This window comes from Talpa occidentalis, unplaced genomic scaffold (genome assembly GCF_014898055.3).
Source record: "Talpa occidentalis isolate TD23 unplaced genomic scaffold, MPIMG_talOcc4v2.1 talOcc4.6, whole genome shotgun sequence".
NCBI lineage: Eukaryota > Metazoa > Chordata > Mammalia > Eulipotyphla > Talpidae > Talpa > Talpa occidentalis.
In genome coordinates, this window is record NW_023604972.1 from 87331461 (window position 1) to 87351603 (window position 20143).

The following is a 20143-nucleotide window of genomic DNA, read 5'->3' on the forward strand; positions in this document are numbered from 1 at the left end:
TGCAGAGGCTGCGGAGAGCTTCATAGTGCTGTGCTTAACCCCTTGCGCCACCAGGGAGGCCCTGATTTTGCCTTTCTGATTCATGACACCTATCCCTGTCATACCTACCAACACTAGCTACATGAGTTTTTACATATTTTAACTGTGGCTAAGTTTTTAAAGTTTTAATATATTATGTATTAAGTCTAAATTATTTAACACATTTTAAATATATTTCTTTTTCCTCCACTAGATCAAGCTTGGACATAGATCAGAAGCTAAAGATGGTAAGTATTTCATGTAAACTGACAGAACAGGAAATGTTTTTATTCTTACTGAGGAAATGAACAAAGTGTTAATTAGAGTTACCAAGGGTTGTAGATAGTTATTGCAGAGTCCCAGAGAATAAAGATAATTCTCAGGATGGAGACAGGATATTTGTGATTTCTACCCTTTGGTGCTCAGAGGAACATTCAAGTCACCTAAGTAAATGGAAGGTAGCAGGTTATTATTGGCTTATCTTGCTGTCTTTCTTCATTACTGTGTTAGGTGGTATTACAGTCATTGTTTTTCTCATCTTCTGATTACTTAGTGTATTCAGGATACACCTTCATGGAAGTCCACAAGCTCATGTTGGAAACGATGTATGGGGCATAAGATTTCTTTATCTCCCAAAGCCTTGTTTGCTAGAATATTAAATCCTGCTTAGTCATCAAAAAAAATTCCTGTATCTACTACTACTAGATCTTAATTTTGGATTCTATCCTTTGTTTTGGAAGAGATAATATCTTACTGCTAATTCACTGTTAGCATTAATAATCTGCTGCTAATATCCATAGGGCAAGATTTAATTAATTTACCACCTATATGCTACATACTTTATGCATTTTATTCCAGTAGTCTTCAGATCTGATTTGCTATTTAAGCTATTTTAAAAATAAAGCAAGGTTGACCTCCCTGGTGGCCGAGTGGTTAAGCCTCATTGCTGTCACTGCTACAGCCCTAGTACTATCCCAGCCAGGAAGCTGACCCACATGATGCTACAGAACTCTCCTGTCTTGTCTGCTGTTCCCTCAGCAGTGTATTTCAGTAGATCTGCCTGTTTTGCTCCCTACTCTCTGGTGAATCCTTTCACCCTCTGCACCTCTGGCCTACACCCCAGATCTTGTATGCAAAAAATAAAAACTAAAACAATGTAAGAGAAAAACAGACATGTCGTAAAATTTGTCTGTAGAATATCATTGCTATTTCCTGAGATATTAACAGTATCTGTCCCAAAAATATTGTTTGTAAGGCTTGAAATTTTAGATTTTTCACTTTTTGCTTTGTCTTTTTAATGTAGGTATAAACAGAACAGCCTTAAGAGAAATAAAATTATTACAGGAGCTAAGTCATCCAAATATAATTGGTGTGAGTATGCTCTAGGTTGTTTCTGGGATTTGGAACTCTGCCTCTTTCCTGAATGTGATAGATATTGATCAAAATCTCAGCAAGATGAGTTGTTCTAGATAAGCTTTGCAGAAAAACTTAAAAATTTATAAAGTGAAATATATTTTCCATCCTAATTATTCCTGTAAGCAGTGTCTGAAACTGTACAAATGAGGAAATAAGTATAGGCATATGGGCTAATTTAGTCAGAAATCATTTTGAAGCCTAAAAAGCTCTATCATATGTAAATCATGACCAAGTTTCTTAACTCTGTTCTATATTTTCTACTTTATCGGGCTATTATGATACTAGCAAAAGAGAATAAATGACAAATTTAATTAAATTATTTAAGCTTTATAGAGAATTATCAGCCGTCCAAATACTTATTTAATATTTAAAGATGTTTCACTTGACGTAGTACTGTCAAGAATCACATTTTGATGTTTTAAAATTCTACTTTGCAGCTTCTTGATGCTTTTGGACACAAATCTAATATAAGCCTTGTCTTTGATTTTATGGAAACTGATTTAGAGGTAAGACTAAGATTCCAAGAGGAATATTTTTTCTGTTTATCAAGAGAATCAAGTATTTATTTTCTTCACACGAAGATACTGATAGTGAAAAGTGCTTAATTTTGTTGAGATCTGGCTATATACTGATGTCAAAGTTCTTCTGAGTTCTTTCTTCTAAAGAACTATATTCCTAGTATTATATACAAAGATTTGGATTTAATTGTTTTTAAAGAAATGAATATTTGGCCTTTTAGATTCAGAGTTACTGTTCCATAGTACCATCCTTTTGAAACTGCATTTCTTTTTGAGAAAAATAAGACATTGTTTTGTTTTTTTTATTAATATTAATCGAATCTCAAAAACTGATATCCAAGGACGTGGAGCAGCTGGAATTCTCATTTACGGCCAGTGTAAAGGCAAAATGGTACAGCCATTTTGGAAAACAGTTTCACAGTTTCTTATATATTGATAGTTAAACATACACTTAAGGTATGATCTAGCAATACCACTGCTAGGTGTCTATCCAAGAGAAACAAAAACATGTCTATACAGAAATCAGATGGTACACAAATATTTAGTTTTATTTATAATTACCCAACCTGAAAACAGCTCAAATATCCTTCATCTAGTGAGGGTGTAAAGAAACGTCCATAAAAAGAGCACTATTTGGGAATAGAAAGAAACAACCTATTATTTGATGCAACAGTATAATTGTGATTCTGAAACACATCATACTAAATAAAAGAAGCCAGGCTCAAAAGACTATATTTTATGGTTTCCATTTGTATGATATTTCTAGAAAAGACAAAAGTAAAGGAAGTCAGATCAATATTGTTGCTGGTGCTGGGAATAAAAGGAAAGATTGAGAATAGAAGGGAACTATGGGAATTTTGAGAGGTTATTAAACTAATATTTTAATTATGGTGGTGGTTATACAACTAGATGTGGTTGTCAAAACTCACGGCACTGTACATCTAAACCTGATTTTTACAAAAAGAAATGAGAATTTGTACCATATTAGGACAAGACTAGGGATAAATGCCTTTAGGCATCGGTTACAAATAATGTCATCAATACTCAGTCTTGAGTTTATAAGTTGGCTCTATTTTCTTCTCTGTTGCCATCATCTATGGGAATAATTTCTCAGTCGTACTCCTGTACTTCCAGGCTTATATCCTTAGACCTTAAGAATCCCTGAAGAAAATAAATGCTTAAATCCTTGGATTCTAGCACAGGTACTTAAATTGATTGACTGACTTGACACAAGTCTTCCCCCAAGCTAGTCTCCTGGCCAACAGTCTTGCAGTGTGGTAATAGGCTGTGGCCTGGTTCATGTGTCTGCCTCTAGAGGCAAGGTGGTGGTCAGTCCTGTATTAACCATATGGACTGAGCAGGGAGTAGGTGGTTCTGGAAGGAATGTTCAATATTCTTATCAGAAGAGGCTGTCTGTAGTGGGGCAAGCAGAAACAACATATGTTTGCTGCATTTCATGCTTTAAAAGAAAGCAGTAGGAGACAAAGCACTGCTTTTTTTTAACCCCGAACCAAGGATAATTTCCCTAACCACATAACCACATCTGACAATGCTTCTAAGGAGGGTTAGGCAACCTGTCTTGAGATTCTTCTCTATGAATAAATTTATTTTATGTCTACAAATGATTTGTTTGGTGGAATTTACCTATGCTTTATATACCTACTAAACAGGTTATAATAAAGGATAATAGTCTTGTGCTGACACCATCACACATCAAAGCCTACATGTTAATGACTCTTCAAGGGTTAGAATATCTACATCAACATTGGATTCTACATAGGGTAAGGTGTTAACCAAATATGATTGTTTCTTTATGTTGTAGGCAAATTTTCTGTAGTAAGTTTACTACATAAAAGCCCTAACATGTAAATTATTGTTTTTGTGGGGTTTTTCTTTAATATGTAAATTATTGAAATAAAGATATAGTTGGGCCATTTCAATCCAACTGCTTCCTTTTCCCTTCCACTGTTCCATCAGATGGTGCTGGGAGAACTCTAAATTACTAAGTGAAATTTGGAAATGGGAGTGGTCTAATCCTTCATTTTTTTCATAGATGAAAAACTAAGTTGCAAAATGACCTCAACAAGGTTATATTATTTTTCAAGGTCAGTAGCTGATAACTGACAGTGTTAGAATCTGTATCTTTTGGCTTTAATTCAAATGTTCTTTGTGCTATACTGTTTTTTTTTGGGGGGGGAGAATTATGAGAGGATGGATTAAACTATACAATGCTAAAATACTTTTCGAAGAGTATTTCTAGTAGCTCTAAAATTCTATGAAGTAATGAAATAAAATTTCTGAAATGGCTGAGTCTTTGTTAGGAATTTTTAGTTGCTGGAACAAAGCTAATAATTTAGATAAGTGGATCTTCTTAGATAACTCAGCTTGTATAATTTTTAGTTAGTAATTCTCATAGATTAAACTTGGAATCCATTTTGGGTTTTTGTTACTACCTTTTTCATATTAGATTTTGAAGAATACGTTCCTCATCCTTTCTCAATGTGTTGTGTTGTTCATATATGTTGTTCTTATTAAATTAATAGTATCAGGGCCTCCCCGGTGGTGCAGTGGTTGAGCGCTGGGTTGCGAAGCTGCCCGCGGCCTCTGCAGCACCGGTTCAATCCCCGGCTGCTCCCCGGCCACCGGATGAGGGTCCCACATGGCGCGCAGACCTCTCCTGCCGCCCGCTGCTCCCCTCAGCAGTGTACTTCGGTCCTTCTGCCTGCTCTGCTCCCCGCTCTGGCTCTGGTGAATTCTCTCACCCTCCCGCGCTTCTGGCTGTACCCAGTGCATGTATAAACAAAACAAACAAATAAATAAATAAAAAACATGCCTCTATTTAAAAAAAAAAATTATTAAAAAAAATATTAATAGTATCAACCATTTATTGGGTGCTTACTATGAGTCAGTCATTACACTAGGCTCTTTACAAAAAGCATTAATCCGGGCCTCCCTGGTGGCGCAGCGATTGAGCTCTGGGCTGTGAAGCTGCCCTCAGCCTCTGCAGCGCGGGTCCTACATGGCGCAACAGACCTTTCCTATCTCGCCCCCTGCTCCCCTCAGCAGTGTATTTCGTCAGTCTGCCTGTTCTGTTCCTTGCTCTGGCTCTGGTGAATTCTCTCACCCTCCCGCACTTCTGACTGTACCCAGTGCTTGTATAAATAAAAATAAATAAATCTTAAAAAAAAAAAAAAAAGCCAAAATTCTACCTATTTAAAAAAAAAAAAATTAATCCTCACAGCAATTCTGTGAAGAATGTAATTGTAGTTTAAATCTAGGTTCTGACATTATCAGTTATCAGCTACTAAACTTGAAATTAGTTACCCTTGACTCAAGGTATCACTAAGTAGTAATATGATCAATATTTTGCAGTGATAGCATTTTACATCAATAAAAAAAATACTGATTATTGTTTAAATTTGAGGTATCACTCTATTGTTGCTAAGTTTAAAGTTAAGCCAACTTAACATGATATTCTCCCTCACCCTGCTTACTTGGTTGTTTAAAACCTCTATGATACAGGATCTAAAACCAAACAACTTGTTACTTGATGAAAATGGAGTTTTAAAACTGGCAGATTTTGGCCTGGCCAAATCTTTTGGGAGCCCCAATAGAATTTATACACATCAAGTTGTAACCAGGTAAGAATCTCTTAAATTACTAAAAGTTTCTTTTGTACAGATTATTAATCACAAATGAACATCAAATTGCTTTTCTGAAATACCTTGGCACAATTCTGGAATCATTGTTTTGTTAAAAGTAGAACTCGTCTGGGCCTCCACAGTGGTGCAGTGGGCTGAGCGCAAGCGCTGTGAAGCTGTCCACAGCCTCTGCACGCTGGTTCGATTCCTGGCCTGCCGGGGAGAAACCCACATGGCGTGGCAGACCTCTCCTGCCTCTCCTGCTGCTCCCCTCAGCACTGTCTTTGGTCCTTCTGCCTGTTCTGTCCCCCGCTCTGTCTCTGGTGAATCCTCTCACCCTCTCGCACATCTGGCCTGTACCCCAGTTCTTGTATGCATAAATAAATCAATCTTTAAAAAAAAAGAAATACTGATACATTCTAAAATGATAATTTTTTTTGTTCTTTAGGTGGTATCGGGCCCCTGAGTTACTATTTGGAGCTAGAATGTATGGTGTAGGTGTGGACATGTGGGCTGTTGGCTGTATATTAGCAGAGTTGCTTCTAAGGGTAAGACTTAAACTGATGTTCACAATTCAGTAGTGTTATATGTATTTTCATAAAAATTATGTCAGAGTTATCTTTCTAGAGAAGATTTCCAGAGAGGAGCACCATTCTTAACAAAAAGCCAACAAAGGGTTAAAAAAAAAAAAAACCTCCTCCAAATGCTAATATCAGATGAAAAGACTTCCCATTATCATCAATATGGAGATCAGGTGCTAGTGGCTTGGCAGGAGGTTGGTCTACAGTACTCTGTCATCCACCCCAGGGGATAGCCCTAGGCATAGCACAGTGCCTGTTAAATGGTAAAGTTTTATTGAATTTAAGATTTGCAGAGTGTATAAAGTGGTAGGTGTGTTATTGTTTACTTGGTTAACAGTGGCAATCTAATCCATATGCAGCATATGTCAGACTACGTTTTATCTTTGTTCATTTTTTAGTTGTTCTTACTAATTTTATAGTATTTTTCACTATATAACAGCTATCACAAATTATGTTTGAAATATCTGCCTCTTGCTTTCTTTCAGGTTCCTTTCTTGCCAGGAGATTCAGACCTTGATCAACTAACGAGAATATTTGAAACTCTGGGAACACCAACCGAGGAACAGTGGCCTGTAAGACTTCATATATTCTCTTTGAAATTTAGTTGGCATTCTGTAAAGTTATTCACTATGTAATGAAATTATCTGAAGTTGAAATTAAGTGTATGGAATTTCTTTTGTGCTATTCCTCAGCTGTCTATTCAAAAGTTTGTTATGTATTCTAACTGTAAAATATACCCTGGTACTGTCATTTATTAAGTACTTTTCTATATGCTTTTCATGGTAGGCATTTCATAAATTATATTTAATTCCTGCAACAATCCTATTAAGTGGTTACCATTTCTCCTATTTTACAGATGAGATGACTGAGTCTTAGTGAGGTTAAGTAACTTACCCAAGGATACTGCCCAGGGTCATAACCAGGACTGCATTCTAGGTCTTCAGACTCCAGAGCCTATGTTGATAGTATTTATTCTGTCCTTTTCTCTTTCATATAATTTGCTAAACATTTCTAAACATTTGCTAAACATGGTTAACAGTAATCATTGTATCAGTTAAAATACTGCACTGACATTTAAAAAGATTAAACTTCTTTGAGATTTACATGTAGTTGTAAGAAATAGTAATATAGATTTACATGTAATTGAAAGAGAATATATCTCTTATGTGCATTACTCAGCTTCCCAGAATGATATCTTGTAAAATTAGCACATCACATTCGTGGTGTTGACATTGATGATATTGAGAAATAGTACATCATCCCAAAGACCCCTTAAGTTGCCCTTTTATAGCAATACCCCTTATTCTTCCACCCCCACCTTCTTAATTCCCAGCAACCATTAATCTGTTCTTCATTACTATGGTTTTGTCATTTCAATAATACTAGAAATGGAATCATAATGCGTAACTTTGGGGATTGACCTTTTTCACAGTCAGCATAATTCTCTGTAGATTCATTAGGTTGTATGAATCTTCATGTCTTTTGCTTATTTTTTTAACTGGATTGTTTGTTTTTTTGACTGTTGAGTATTGAACTCCTTTTACTTTTTGGATACTAGTCCTCTTTTGCATATGTGATTTGCAAACGATTCCCCCCCCCCATACCTTGTCTTTTCATCCTTTGCATTTTTTTCAGAGTAAAAGTTTTTAATTTTGATGTCTATTTCATTGATTTTTTTTCTTTTTATGAATCATGCTTTTGTTGTCAAGGTAAAGAACTCTGCTTAACAGAGAAATTTCCTGATGATTTTCTTGTGTTTTTTTCCTAAAAAGTTTCGTAGTTTTACATTTAAGTCCATTACCCCTTTTCAGTTAATTTTTATGTGATGTTAGAAACTTATTTTAAGCATTCTTTTTTTGCTTGTTTATGTTCAGCTATTCCAGCACCATTTGTTGAAAAGATTATTCATTGAATTACTTCTGCAAATCTGTCAGAAATCAGTTGCACATATTTGTGTGGATCTAGTTCTGTATTTTCTGTTGTGTTCCAGTAATCTGTCTATCCTTCTGCCAGTACTGCAGATTAATTCAAATAGTTATCTATTAAGACTCCAAATCAAGTAGACTGATTCCACTAACTTGTTTTTTTAGAGTTGTTTTAGCTATTCTAGTTTCTTTGCTTTTTCATATAAATTTTATAATTATAATTTGTCAGAATTTTGATAAGAATTATGTTAAACCTATTTATCAGTTTGAGACTTGACATCTTTGCGGTGTTGAATCTCCCAGTCCATGAACATAAGTGTCATTTTTTTGTTTAGAACTTTTATTTCATCAGTGTTGTATAACTTTCATTGCACAAGTAAAACATATTGTTAGATTTTCACCTAAGTATTTCATTGTCCTTTTTGAATGATTTAAAATGGCTATTATTAAGTTCATTGTCAACAGGTAATCATTGTCACTATGTAGAACTAAATTCACTTTTATGTACCAATCCTGCAAACTGACTCTGATCACTACTTGTAGAAGTTTCAAAATAGATTTCTTGGGACTTTCTGCTTAGATCATCATTTTCATATGACTCTTTTATTTTACTTCATTTGAGTTCTCTGTACCTCTAAACCTTTTACTTAAATTTGAAATATAAAAATATTTTTACAGGACATGTGTAGTCTTCCGGATTTCGTGACATTTAAGAGTTTCCCTGGAATCCCGTTACAGCACATCTTCATTGCAGCAGGAGATGACTTGCTAGATCTCATACAAGGCTTATTCTTATTTAATCCATGTACTCGAATTACAGCCACACAGGTATTTTAGTGTATGTTTCTTATACTAGGAAATGGGATAATCTTAACTAAAGCACTCATAAAATGAGAATTTCATAAGATTTTCTACGTATTTTAAGTATTGGAAAGATGTGTTTTAAGGAATAGTAATTTTTTATTTTTCCCCAAACTATAAGGACTATTCAGACTTATATTAAATTATATAATGCACAAACAATTATACGGGAGTTTACACTTGGTTTTGAAAATATAAATATATGTCTATATCATTAATTGGTTTTAAAAGTGGTGTTTATGTAGAAAGGGGTTTCTGTATTTGTTAAGACACTGATATGTTTCAGTTAAACTCTTTTTTTTTTTTTTTTTTTTTAAAGATTTATTTATTTATTTATACAAGCACTGGGTACAGTCAGAAGCACGGGAGGGTGAGAGAATTCACCAGAGCCAGAGCAGGGAACAGAATAGGCAGACTGACGAAATATACCGCTGAGGGGAGCAGCGGGCGTGACAGGAGAGGTCTGTCGTGCCGTGTGGGACCCTCGCTGGTGGCCAGGAATCGAACCGGCGCTGCAGAGGCTGCGGGCAACTTCTCAGCCCAGCACTCAACCACTGTGCCACCAAGGGAGGCCCGTTTCAGTTAAACTTATATATTAATTTAAATGTTGTACCAAGCCTTATACCAAAAGTGTTTTTGTTATATTTCCCATAAAAGGGAACTTAGATATTGCATATTGGTCATTGTCACAGTCAGCTTGAGTTCGATCCCCGGCCTGCCAGGGAGCAACCCACATGGCGAGGCAAACATCTCCTGTCTCGTCCGCTGCTCCCCTCAGCAGTGTATTTCAGTAGATCTGCCTGTTCTGTTCCCCAATCTGTCTCTGGTGAATTCTCTAACCCCCTGCATCTCTGGCCTGCACCACAGCTCTTGTATGCATAAATAAATAAAAATAAAATAATCTTTCCTTTAAAAAAATATTTATTTATGCATACAAGAACTGGGGTACAGGCCAGAGGTGTAGGGGGTGGTGAGAGGATTCACCAGAGACAGAGTGGGAAACAGAACAGGCGGATCGACTGAAATACACTGCTGAGGGGAGCAGTGGGCGAGTCAGGAGAGGTCTGCTGTGCCATGTGCCTAACAAAACATGTTAATGCACAATATATCAAGGCTAAAGTGAATTATCCAAAAGGAAATTTCTTAAATTATTGTGGCTAGTGAATATTACTACAATGCAAATAAAGTATGAATTTGTCATTTAAAATAAAATATTTTTATTGGAATTTTAGACTGAAGTAAAGAAATACCAAATTATAGGACACTAGATTTGAAGATTTATGTATGTATGTATGTATGTATGTACGTATTTATTTATACAAGCAGTGGGGACAGTCAGAAGCTCGGGAGGGTGAGAGAATTCACCAGAGCGGGGAGCAGAGCAGGCAGAAGGACCAAAGTACACTGCTGAGGGGAGCAGCGGGCTGCAGGAGAGGTCTGTGCGCCATGCAGGACCCTCCTCCGGTGGCCGGGGAGCAGCCAGGGATTGAACCGGCACTGCAGAGGCTGCGGGCAGCTTCGCAACCTAGCACTCAACCGCTGCGCCACCGGGGAGGCCCAGGACACTAGATTTGTAGTAATAGAACAAACCTCGGACAAAGCCTTTCAAGTGAAACTTCTGTCAATTTGCAGTGAATTGTTAGGTTTTAGCTCGTTTCCAACAGCCCGTTTCCACATCTTTTTAGAAGTTTTAGTCTCATGAATTTATATGATTTGGAATTTGATATATATATATATATCTGTATGTGACATGAATTTAAGTTACCTTTAAGCAAGTTTCTCTCTTTAAATTTTGTAGAGATGTGTAGAGAGCTGAATTATCCAATGTCTAACTAAGAATATTTTATATAGACTTTTTTTTTTTTTTTAAAGATTTATTTATTTATTTATACAAGCACTGGGTATAGTCATAAGTGCAGGAGGGTGAGAGAATTCGCCAGAGCCAGAGCGGGGAGCAGAACAGGCAGACTGATGAAGTACACTGCTGAGGGGAGCAGTGGGCGTGGCAGGAGAGGTCTGCATGCCATGTGGGACCCTTGCCCGTGGCCGGGGATCGAACCCGCACTGCAGAGGCTGCGGGCAGCTTCACAGCCCAGCGCTCAACTGCTGCACCACCGGGGAGGCCCTCATGTAGACTATTTTAACTATGGAAAAATTAGAAGATGATGTCGTTTTCTTAGCCAGTCTTATGCTGCTAGATATTTATTTGTAATAATTTGCATGTTCAAATGCTTGAAATTAATTTTGTTTTGGGAAAAGGGTTCTTCACATAATATACTTAGGCTCCCAATAGTTTTGGAGCTTTGATTTTCTTAAACACAGTTCATATTCCAACTTAAAAATCTTTTTTTTTTTTTTGCGGGGGGGGTGTTTTTTCTTTTAAAAGGCATTGAAAACTAAATATTTTAGTAACCGGCCAGGGCCAACACCTGGATGTCAGCTGCCACGACCAAACTGTCCAGTGGAAACTTTAAAGGAGCAGTCAAATCCAGGTGTGGCAACAAAGCGGAAGAGAACAGAGGCCTTGGAACAAGGTAAAAACTCTATTTTCATAAGGAATGAAATGAAGTCAGAAAACTCCACTAATATATAGTGACAGAAGGCCAGCTAAGAAATGTAGATTGTGAGTTATTTGCTTTTTTAAATTTAAATGATAAAAAAGTAAATAAATTTTAAATCATGAGTAGACACAAGCCTTATTTACTTCCATTGAGAATGTTTAATAGCATGCTCTAGAGAGGGACATGGACACTTATGAGTATACCTCATAATTATGAGGTATATTGTTCTTGTCATGAACTCCTAATGGTACACTGTTTGCTTATGTTTCGTAAGTGCTTTGGAAAATCAAATCAAGTAAATAAGTATAGGTGGGATGCAATGACTGTTTAAAATTGCCATAAGATTACCTGTGAACCACCTCATTTTTTTCCCCCCCAGGCGTATTACCCAAGAAGCTAATTTTTTAGTTACAGAGAACACTGGACAGTATTTTACTACTGAAGAAAATAGTCCAAAATACAAATAATGGAAAAATAGTAAATGTTAAGTAAATGCTGTAGAAGGAATCTGTAAATATTCTACACATGTAAAATATATAAACTGTTATTTTTATTAAATATATTTTAAAACAAACAATTCTGATTTCTCTGATTGGATTACAAAGGTAAGACAGGCTCAGTTCTCTGAAATGTTGAATTGAAAATGCATTAAGAAAACTTTAATAAAAATAATTATCAGTTGTTCTGATGATCTGATCTATACAGCATCACAAATTTGACTAGGAGTAGTATTTAAAAGTGGAAAAATAGTAGTAATGTAGCAAACACTTGCCTCTACTACCCAGACTTAACAAATGTTAATATATGAAATAGGAAAAAAAGAAAACATTATAGCTAAAACTGAGGTCCTCTAATATGTCCTTCTGTTCTATAGCCTCCCTTTCACCCTCATCAAATAGAAGACTGTCAGGAAATGAGTGTCCTCCCATGATTTTATACTGCTCTATATACTGCTTCAGTGCATGTAGTAATAGTAATATTACTAAATACTAGTATACTATAAAATATTATAGCAATGTTTTGGGTCTTAAAATTTTATATGAATTATAGGCTATAATTTTTGTTTACTCAAAACTTTAGTTTCTTCCATGTTAATGCATGTAAATCTATTTAACTCCATATAATATATAATAATATACTTTATGTATTCAATGCTATTTACCCATGCTCTATTTACAGACTGCTCTTTTTCTTTTGCTGAGTAAAATAAATATCGTAAAGCAGCTTAAAGTAACACAGTTTATTACTCAATTCTGTAGGTCAGCTATCTGGCATGGCTCACTATTTTTTGCATGGGCCAAAATCTCATGAGGCCATAATGAAGGTGTCAGTCAGACTGGGCTCTTTCCTGAAATTCTAGGAAAGCATTTGCTTGCAAGCTTATTCAGTTCTTGCAGGTTTTTGTTTTGTTTTATTTTGTTTTTAAAGATTTATTTATATAAGAACTGAGGTACAGTCAGAGGCGTGGGAGGGTGAGAGAATTCACCAGAGACAGAGTGGGGAGCAGAACAGTCAGACAGACGGAAGACACTGATGAGGGGAGAAGCTGGCAAGGCAGGAGAGGTCTATCGCATCATGTGGGTTTCTCCCTGGCCAGCAGGGAATCGAACACGCACTGCAGAGGCTGCGGACAGCTTCACAGCGCGGTGCTCAATCCGCTGAGCCACCAGGAGTTCTTACAGTTTTAATGCATGTGCCACCTTTACTTGCTGGGTCACCCAGGAGCCTCACTCAGTTTCTCAAGACAGTCCAAAGGACTTGTCACCTGCTGCTCCATCTGCAAGCCAGCCACAATGTGTCAAGTCACCCATATCTTGCTTTGAAATCTACTACCAAGAGAGAAAATTGTTATTTCTTTTCTTTCCTTCTTTTAAAGAAGAGCCCTCCTTTGATTGGGTCATCCTTATATTAAGGTCAAGTCACTCAGTTACATCCTTACAATTCCTTCACAGCAGTACCTAGATTAGTGCTTAGAATGGGAACCTTGAGAGGGCCACCTTTCAAATTCTGCCACAATGACATTTAGATTTTGTATTTTTTTCACAACTATAAATGGAATATTTATATACATATGCGATTTATTTATTTATATAAGCACTGGGTATAGTCAGAAGCGTGGGAGGGTGAGGGAATTCACCAGAGCCAGAGGGGAGACCAGAGCAGGCAGACTGGCGAAGTACACTGCTGAGGGGAGCAGCGGGTGGCAGGAGAGGTCTGCGCACCTTGTGGGACCCTCACCCGGTGGCCGGGGATTGAACCGGCGCTGCAGAGGCTGCAGGCAGCTTCGCAAACCAGCACTCAACTGCTGCACCACCAGGGAGGCCCAAATTATACATTTTCTTTTTAAAGATTTATTTATTTATATAAGAACCGGGGTACAGGCCAGATGCACGGGAGAGTGAGAGGATTACCAGAGACAGAGTGGGTAACAACAGGCAGACTGACGAAATACACTGCTGAGGGGAGCAGTGGGCAAGACAAGAGAGGTCTACTTCGCCATGTGGGATTCTCGCCGTCCGGCTGGGATCGAACCCTCACTGCAGAGGCTGTGGACAGCTTCACAGTGTGGCGCTCAACTGCCTGCGCCACCAGGGAGGCCCAAAATTACACATTTTCAATCAATGTTGATTTGCCATTCTTCTCCAAAGTAGTATCAATTCATACTCCCAGTAGCTGTCAGTTGTTCTTAAAAATAAAGAAAGCCCTTTACTTTAGAGAATATGCAAAAATTAACTCAAAATGGATCAAAGACCTGTAAGACCAATAACTATAATAAACCTTAGAAGAAAAACACAGGGTGGGAAGAAGCTTCATGATATTAGGTTTGGCAAGGGCTTCTGGGCACCAAAAGCATAGGCAACTAAAGTAAAAATAGACAAACTGGACTATGTCAAAAACAACAAAAAAAACCTTATGCATCAAAGGACATGAAATCAGCAGTGAAAAATGCACCCTACTGAATGAGAGAAAATATTTGCAAATCATATATCTGACAAAGTGTTACTATCCAGAATATATGAAGAACTCAGCTAATCAGTTTAAAAAAATCTGATTTAAAAATTGACAAAAGATTTGAATAGACATCGTACTGATGATGATATAGAAATGGCCAACAAGCATAGGAAAAGATGCTCTGTATCACTGATCAGTAGGGAAATGCAAGTGAAAACCATGAAAACATACCATATCATATCCAAGTGTTTGCAAAGATGTCAGGAAAGTTGGAACATTTGTGCACCATTGATGGGAATGTAAAATTGTGCAATCACTATTTTAACACTTTAATTTTGGTATTGTAAATAATCCCAGGACTTTCATTTCCTTACCTTTTAGCTTATATAAAATTATTATATATATTAGATCTGTTTATGTTATTTACACCCTATTCCATTGATCTGCTGGTACCACGTTACAAGCTTTATATTACTAGCAGAATAATATATTTTTGATGACTGGTAATAGTACTTCCTCATTCCTCATCAAAATTTATCTGTGAATTTTTAGCTTTTACTATTAATGCCTAATACAATTATAACACAATTATAAATGGCTAATATTGTTATCTTATTACCCTATTGTCATCTCACCTATTTAAATAGTAGTGTAACCATCTTTTTTTTTTCTGACTAGAAATTCTAGCACGCAAAATTTTTATTGCAACTTAATTTAATGCATTTGCTTTGACATAATATAGCAATATTCCTAACAGGTATTACAGATTATTGCTATGTAATATTTGTAGAAAGAAAAAATTAAATGGCCTAAAGTACACCATCAAAACCAAGGACTTAGTTCAGAATTGTTTGAGGGCCAGAATTCAGTGAAGATATTGCCAAAATGTCATCAATCCATCAAGATGAGAAATTATGATGGTAGCTAGCAATAACTTTGAAGTTACTTCTACCAGAAACCCATCATTATATATATTTTTATATATATATATATATTGTAGTTAACCTTTATAAGATAAATGAAATATTCTGAAAAACAAAAGACATACATCTTTCAAAAATTAACACTCAGTCACTTCTATACATTCTTAATTTTTGTAGCGCATCAGTGTACATTATATTGTTGCTTTAGCTGGAGATCCCTATAGTCAATCTAGGTAGTTAAATAATTTCTTGTTTTTTTCAATATCACTCTTTTAAGATGTTGGCAAATACTGACAACTTCATTATATATAATAATACAATTTATAAATAAAATACATGAATACCAAATACTAAATTTCTTACAGACAACATAAGTATTTAAGTTGCCTCCTAAAGTTTAGAAATACCAGAAAACATCCAACTTGTCAAGATGTAGCAAAATTTATACAATCCTTTTTTTTAGTATCTTGATATAAACACGTCTCACTTCTAATTTCAAATGGTTTAACTTCAAAACATGATACTTGAAGGTAAAGAACAGGATCTTTTAAGAGTTCTCGTATGGTTTTGATCTGTATGAAGGTGCTGGACGGAACAAATGCAGCTCATAGAATTAAAACTTTGAACACTTGAATGTACAGGATCACATAAAACAGAGAGTTCTGAAATATTCTGACAGAGGGGTTTTAATGGAAAAATGTCTCTTAGAGAATTTTTTTCTTCATTCTCTTTTGAGGAGGTCTCTTTGTTTTCCAGTGCCCGAGCAAGCATGTAGCTAACTTTTCTTTGATGAGCCAGAGCTTCTTCTTTATCATTCAACTGCATATACAGAAATTTAAAATTTAAAATCTATTAGCATCTTAAAAATTAAAAATTTCAAATTTAAATTACATACCAAAAGTCAATACAATGTTAAAGAGCTGTATTAAGAGAAAAAAGTATTTTATCAAAATGTCAAGTCTGTCAAGTCAATCAGTACGAATAAATTAGCTAGGTGTCCACAATTCCCAAGCATTACACTACATATTAAAGATTTTTCTTAAAGGAAGAACAGAAAACAGCATTCCTTCTCATAATTTTAACTCATCTGATGAGATGGGGGAGTGGAATATGTGTGTGTGTATACATATATACATACATATACACACAATGGAAGACCTATAAATAAATATCAACCTACCTAAAAGAATGTTAAAGTTACATATAATTGTTTCATCTATTTACATGCAAATTAACACTTCTAGAGACAAGTACATTCATATTATATGTCTTAGTTTAGTCATTTGTGAAATGGGGTAACAGGACTGATTTCATGGATGAGGAAATGATTCAAGGATATCATGTAGTAAGTGCCTTACATACCTTAAAAATTCCTGAATAAATATAAGAACACATCATGAACAGTATAAGAGCAGATGGCAGAGGTTCCTGGATTTAATTAGGGGGAGCCCCCTCTTTCCAAAGGTGGACCTTTAAACTTGCACAGGAAGAACGTGAAAGGGAGAAGTGCAAAAGAGCATACAGGGAGTTCAAGGAGATGAAATTCCTAAATCTGGAAGAAGGTACCTCAGCTGGGAAAAGGGCATACAAGGCTAGAGTGATAAAGAGTTGAATTAATAGGAAGCAAAAAGATAAACATCTCTAACAAAAAAAAACAAGCAAAGATACTAACCAAATCTATTAGCATCTTAAAGACTTCTTGAGGATTATCCTGGTCTTCAGTCTTCTTAGAACTGTAATCTGAAGGGAGCATACCCAACAGTTTCTGTCTTAAGGTATTTTTACTCCTTTGTGATGACAGTTCTAAAATTGAACATGAAAATCCAGCTGAGACATAAAAATACACTCCCTGATAAACTCCAGAAAAAGAGGTAAGTGTGAACCAACGCTAAGTCATTCCTAAGTCATTCAGAAGGTTATCCTCTTCAGGAAATCTTTAGCAGGAGTGAGTTAGGTAACCGTGAGTGAAAAAAACAGACTGTTAGAGCTGGGACCATGAAGCAGTTGAGAGGGATGCTATGTGGTAACCCAGAGCGCACCCTTGCTGCTCTGTCTCATCACACAGATGCACCTCAGCTCCCAACAACAGCTGTCCTGGAGAAATGCAGCCCTTGTAACGACATCATCTCAGACTTCCAGCCATGAAATCTTCCCATTTAAAATGTCAGCCACTTAACCTACTTTGAGAATACTGCAGACTCAACAAAACATGGCTGCAGGCCACAGGATGCCTCTGAACCGTGTAATCTGCTTTAAAGCCAGAAAGATTTGGACTCAAATTCTCATTTAGCCACTTAACTATGACCTTGGATGAGTTCTCTGAGCTTCATTTCCTTATCTCTAAAATGAAAATAATAGTACCTAATCCTCAGGTTTGCTGGTGCAATTAAATAATATAGCACAGGGGCTGGGGGAGGAGAGTGGGCAATTAGTGTTTCATGAGTCCTGCGTTTCTTTTGGGGAAGATGAAAAAGTTCTGGAGATACATTGTGATAGTTACATAACAATGTGAATGTACTTATGTCCCTTAAAAATGATGAAAATGGTAACTTTTATATATATTTTACCACAATAACAAAAATACAGTTGTGAAAGGGCCTAGCCTAGGTACTAGCATAATATTTAAACTCCATATCCTGAAATATGCACACTGATGTTCTTCAAATGTAAGTAGGAGGCAGTTTGTTGTAGAAGGTACAAAATTTTTGTATTTTTATACAAAGAAAAAATTCAAGATTGTTTTTAAATTGCCCTGCAAATGGTCTGATGGAAAACAGAGCAGCTAAAGGACAATCCTCTTTCCACCCAGTCCTTATAAGCCAAATTGATGGGCTCCCATTATCCTGACCTCTCCCTCAAGCAACTGGGACAAAGGGGAAATGCCAGATCAACTGACTCACTCCTCAACTTTGTGAGTGGAACAAACTGTTTTCGTTTTCTACAACAAAAAAATCTTCTCACCATCTATCTTTGAGAATTTGTCTCAGCTGCCATATCAAGAAAAATTGATACCCTAAGTGTTAACCACACATAAAAAAATGACTTTCTAACAGTCATCCCACATCCCTTCAGATTATTGAAATGACACTGATGAAAAGAATCAAAGTCATCACTTAAGAACTGAAGTGAGAAAGAGGTACTGAAATGTGTATGGAACTGTAAAAGATTTTCACAGATAAATCAATTATTTTAAATTCTACTCCAGTCTCGCTCAGTGAATGCTTTAATGGAGCAAAGATTGGGGGACTATACTTCTCAAGGATATTTTCTATGGAAAATTTCCTTAAGTTTGTTCACAGCTAGGAAAAACAGGATTTCTCGAAGGTAGTAAGAACACACAACAACATGATGAAATGAATATGAATGTATGTCTTAAGGAAAATCTACATAGCACTCTCCTTATGGCCACCATCCATGCACAATGGAGGGGACCTTCCAAGCAAGTGACAATGTCACAGGCTTTCTTAAGATTACTTAAACTCTTCTTTACGCCCATTATTCTTTTTTACTCTTTTCTCTGCCTTCCATCCAAACAAGATCAGATTTCCAAAGGGATTTGCCTTCAATTAACAACATAAAACATCAAGCCATGGAAGAGTATAACTGAAAATATTGCATTCCAGCTCCATGGAAGGCCTAGCCTAGAAAGGTGCCTGAGGAAGACACCTACACATTTGTTGTCCATGGTAGAACTAATTATGCTTAATGTTTTTATTCAGTGCCTAAAAGGTTAAATACATGGAACATGTTAGGTTATTTCCCTTGAGAGTTTCCCTTTAATTATCTAGTTCTCTTAAATTTTTTTCTACTAAATATGGTCTGTTTACATGAAGTTAAAAAAAGTACTTGAATAAGAGAGACTCCTGTTCTTTCATATTTTGCTAATCCCAATAGCTCAGCTGTGTATGTAATAGCCAATGAGTCCTCTTACCCATAGTGGCTAAAATTTTAAGTAAATTACACAAATAAATGTGACATTTCAACCATATTCTCCCACATCAATTTACCACGCTTAACTTTGATTTTAAGCAAAAAAACTGAAATTACACCTGATTATTGCCATTATAATTCATATTTACCATCCTCTTTAAGGTGCTTCCAATTTACCCGTTTTGTTGCTTTTTTACACATTTTATCCATTTGTGTCAATCTTAGTGCCTGGTCATTTTTCCTCATTAGTTGTTGTTCAAATGCAATTCTGAATGCATCTGCCATTATGTAAGCTTCTTCTTTACTCTTCTGCAAAAGTTCCAACTGGTTTAAAAAAAAAAATTTGGGAGGTGTTAGAGACAAAACCAGAACCGTTCTCAACTGAATTGAACTGATTAACAAAGGCAATCTCCCTGCCTCACATGGGTCTACTGCCCGTTTAAACTAATTAGTAGTTGCCAGTCTTCTGCAGTAGCTGCCCACAATGTCCTAGATTACCAGAAGTTATCCTTGTGATGCCCATCAGCTCCCTGCTGATTCAATTCTTGACCTCTCTACCCTAAATGAGCTCTGTATGTGCCCTGCCCAATAAGGAAAAAGGGAAGGTGCCAAGGTTGTCTCAATTCTGCCTTGAGCCATTACAAATAATACCTCCAAAAATAATTTTGAATGTCACCTTTCAAATGCTACCCATAGCTGAGCCTAACTCTGATGTATGTAATCGATGCTTTTCCTATGAATTGCTAATGTTTAGGTGGTCATTTTCCTACATACTCTGAAGACTTTAAATTCCATACTGTCAATGAAGGTAAACTTT

The 20143-nt window shown here is 36.3% G+C and overlaps 2 protein-coding genes across 5 annotated transcripts in view; one reads left to right on the top strand and one right to left on the bottom strand.

Annotated features, from left to right (window-relative positions):
• CDK7 (cyclin dependent kinase 7) overlaps nt 1–20143 on the top strand; it is a 43437-nt gene that overhangs the window by 2673 nt on the left and 20621 nt on the right. The window contains exons 3-12 of one of the 3 annotated variants that reach the window (XM_037529896.2): nt 233–266; nt 1322–1389; nt 1872–1940; nt 3623–3733; nt 5475–5593; nt 6042–6141; nt 6660–6746; nt 8778–8927; nt 11347–11494; nt 11901–12091. In XM_037529896.2, the coding sequence (XP_037385793.1) occupies nt 233–266; nt 1322–1389; nt 1872–1940; nt 3623–3733; nt 5475–5593; nt 6042–6141; nt 6660–6746; nt 8778–8927; nt 11347–11494; nt 11901–11929 (915 nt within the window). In that variant the 3' untranslated portion in view covers nt 11930–12091. Of the gene's footprint in view, nt 1–232; nt 267–1321; nt 1390–1871; nt 1941–3622; nt 3734–5474; nt 5594–6041; nt 6142–6659; nt 6747–8777; nt 8928–11346; nt 11495–11900; nt 12092–20143 lie in introns of those variants that run through there. The other 2 variants (XM_054687933.1, XM_054687934.1) reach the window with 2 other exon arrangements.
• CCDC125 (coiled-coil domain containing 125) overlaps nt 13898–20143 on the bottom strand; it is a 29512-nt gene continuing 23266 nt past the window's right edge. For both annotated transcript variants that reach the window (XM_054687932.1, XM_037529751.2), the window contains 3 exons: nt 19476–19650; nt 17069–17199; nt 13898–16215 (listed from right to left, as the gene is read on the bottom strand). In XM_054687932.1, coding sequence (XP_054543907.1) covers nt 15907–16215; nt 17069–17199; nt 19476–19650 — 615 coding nt within the window. In that variant the 3' untranslated portion in view covers nt 13898–15906. The remainder of the gene's footprint in view (nt 16216–17068; nt 17200–19475; nt 19651–20143) is intronic.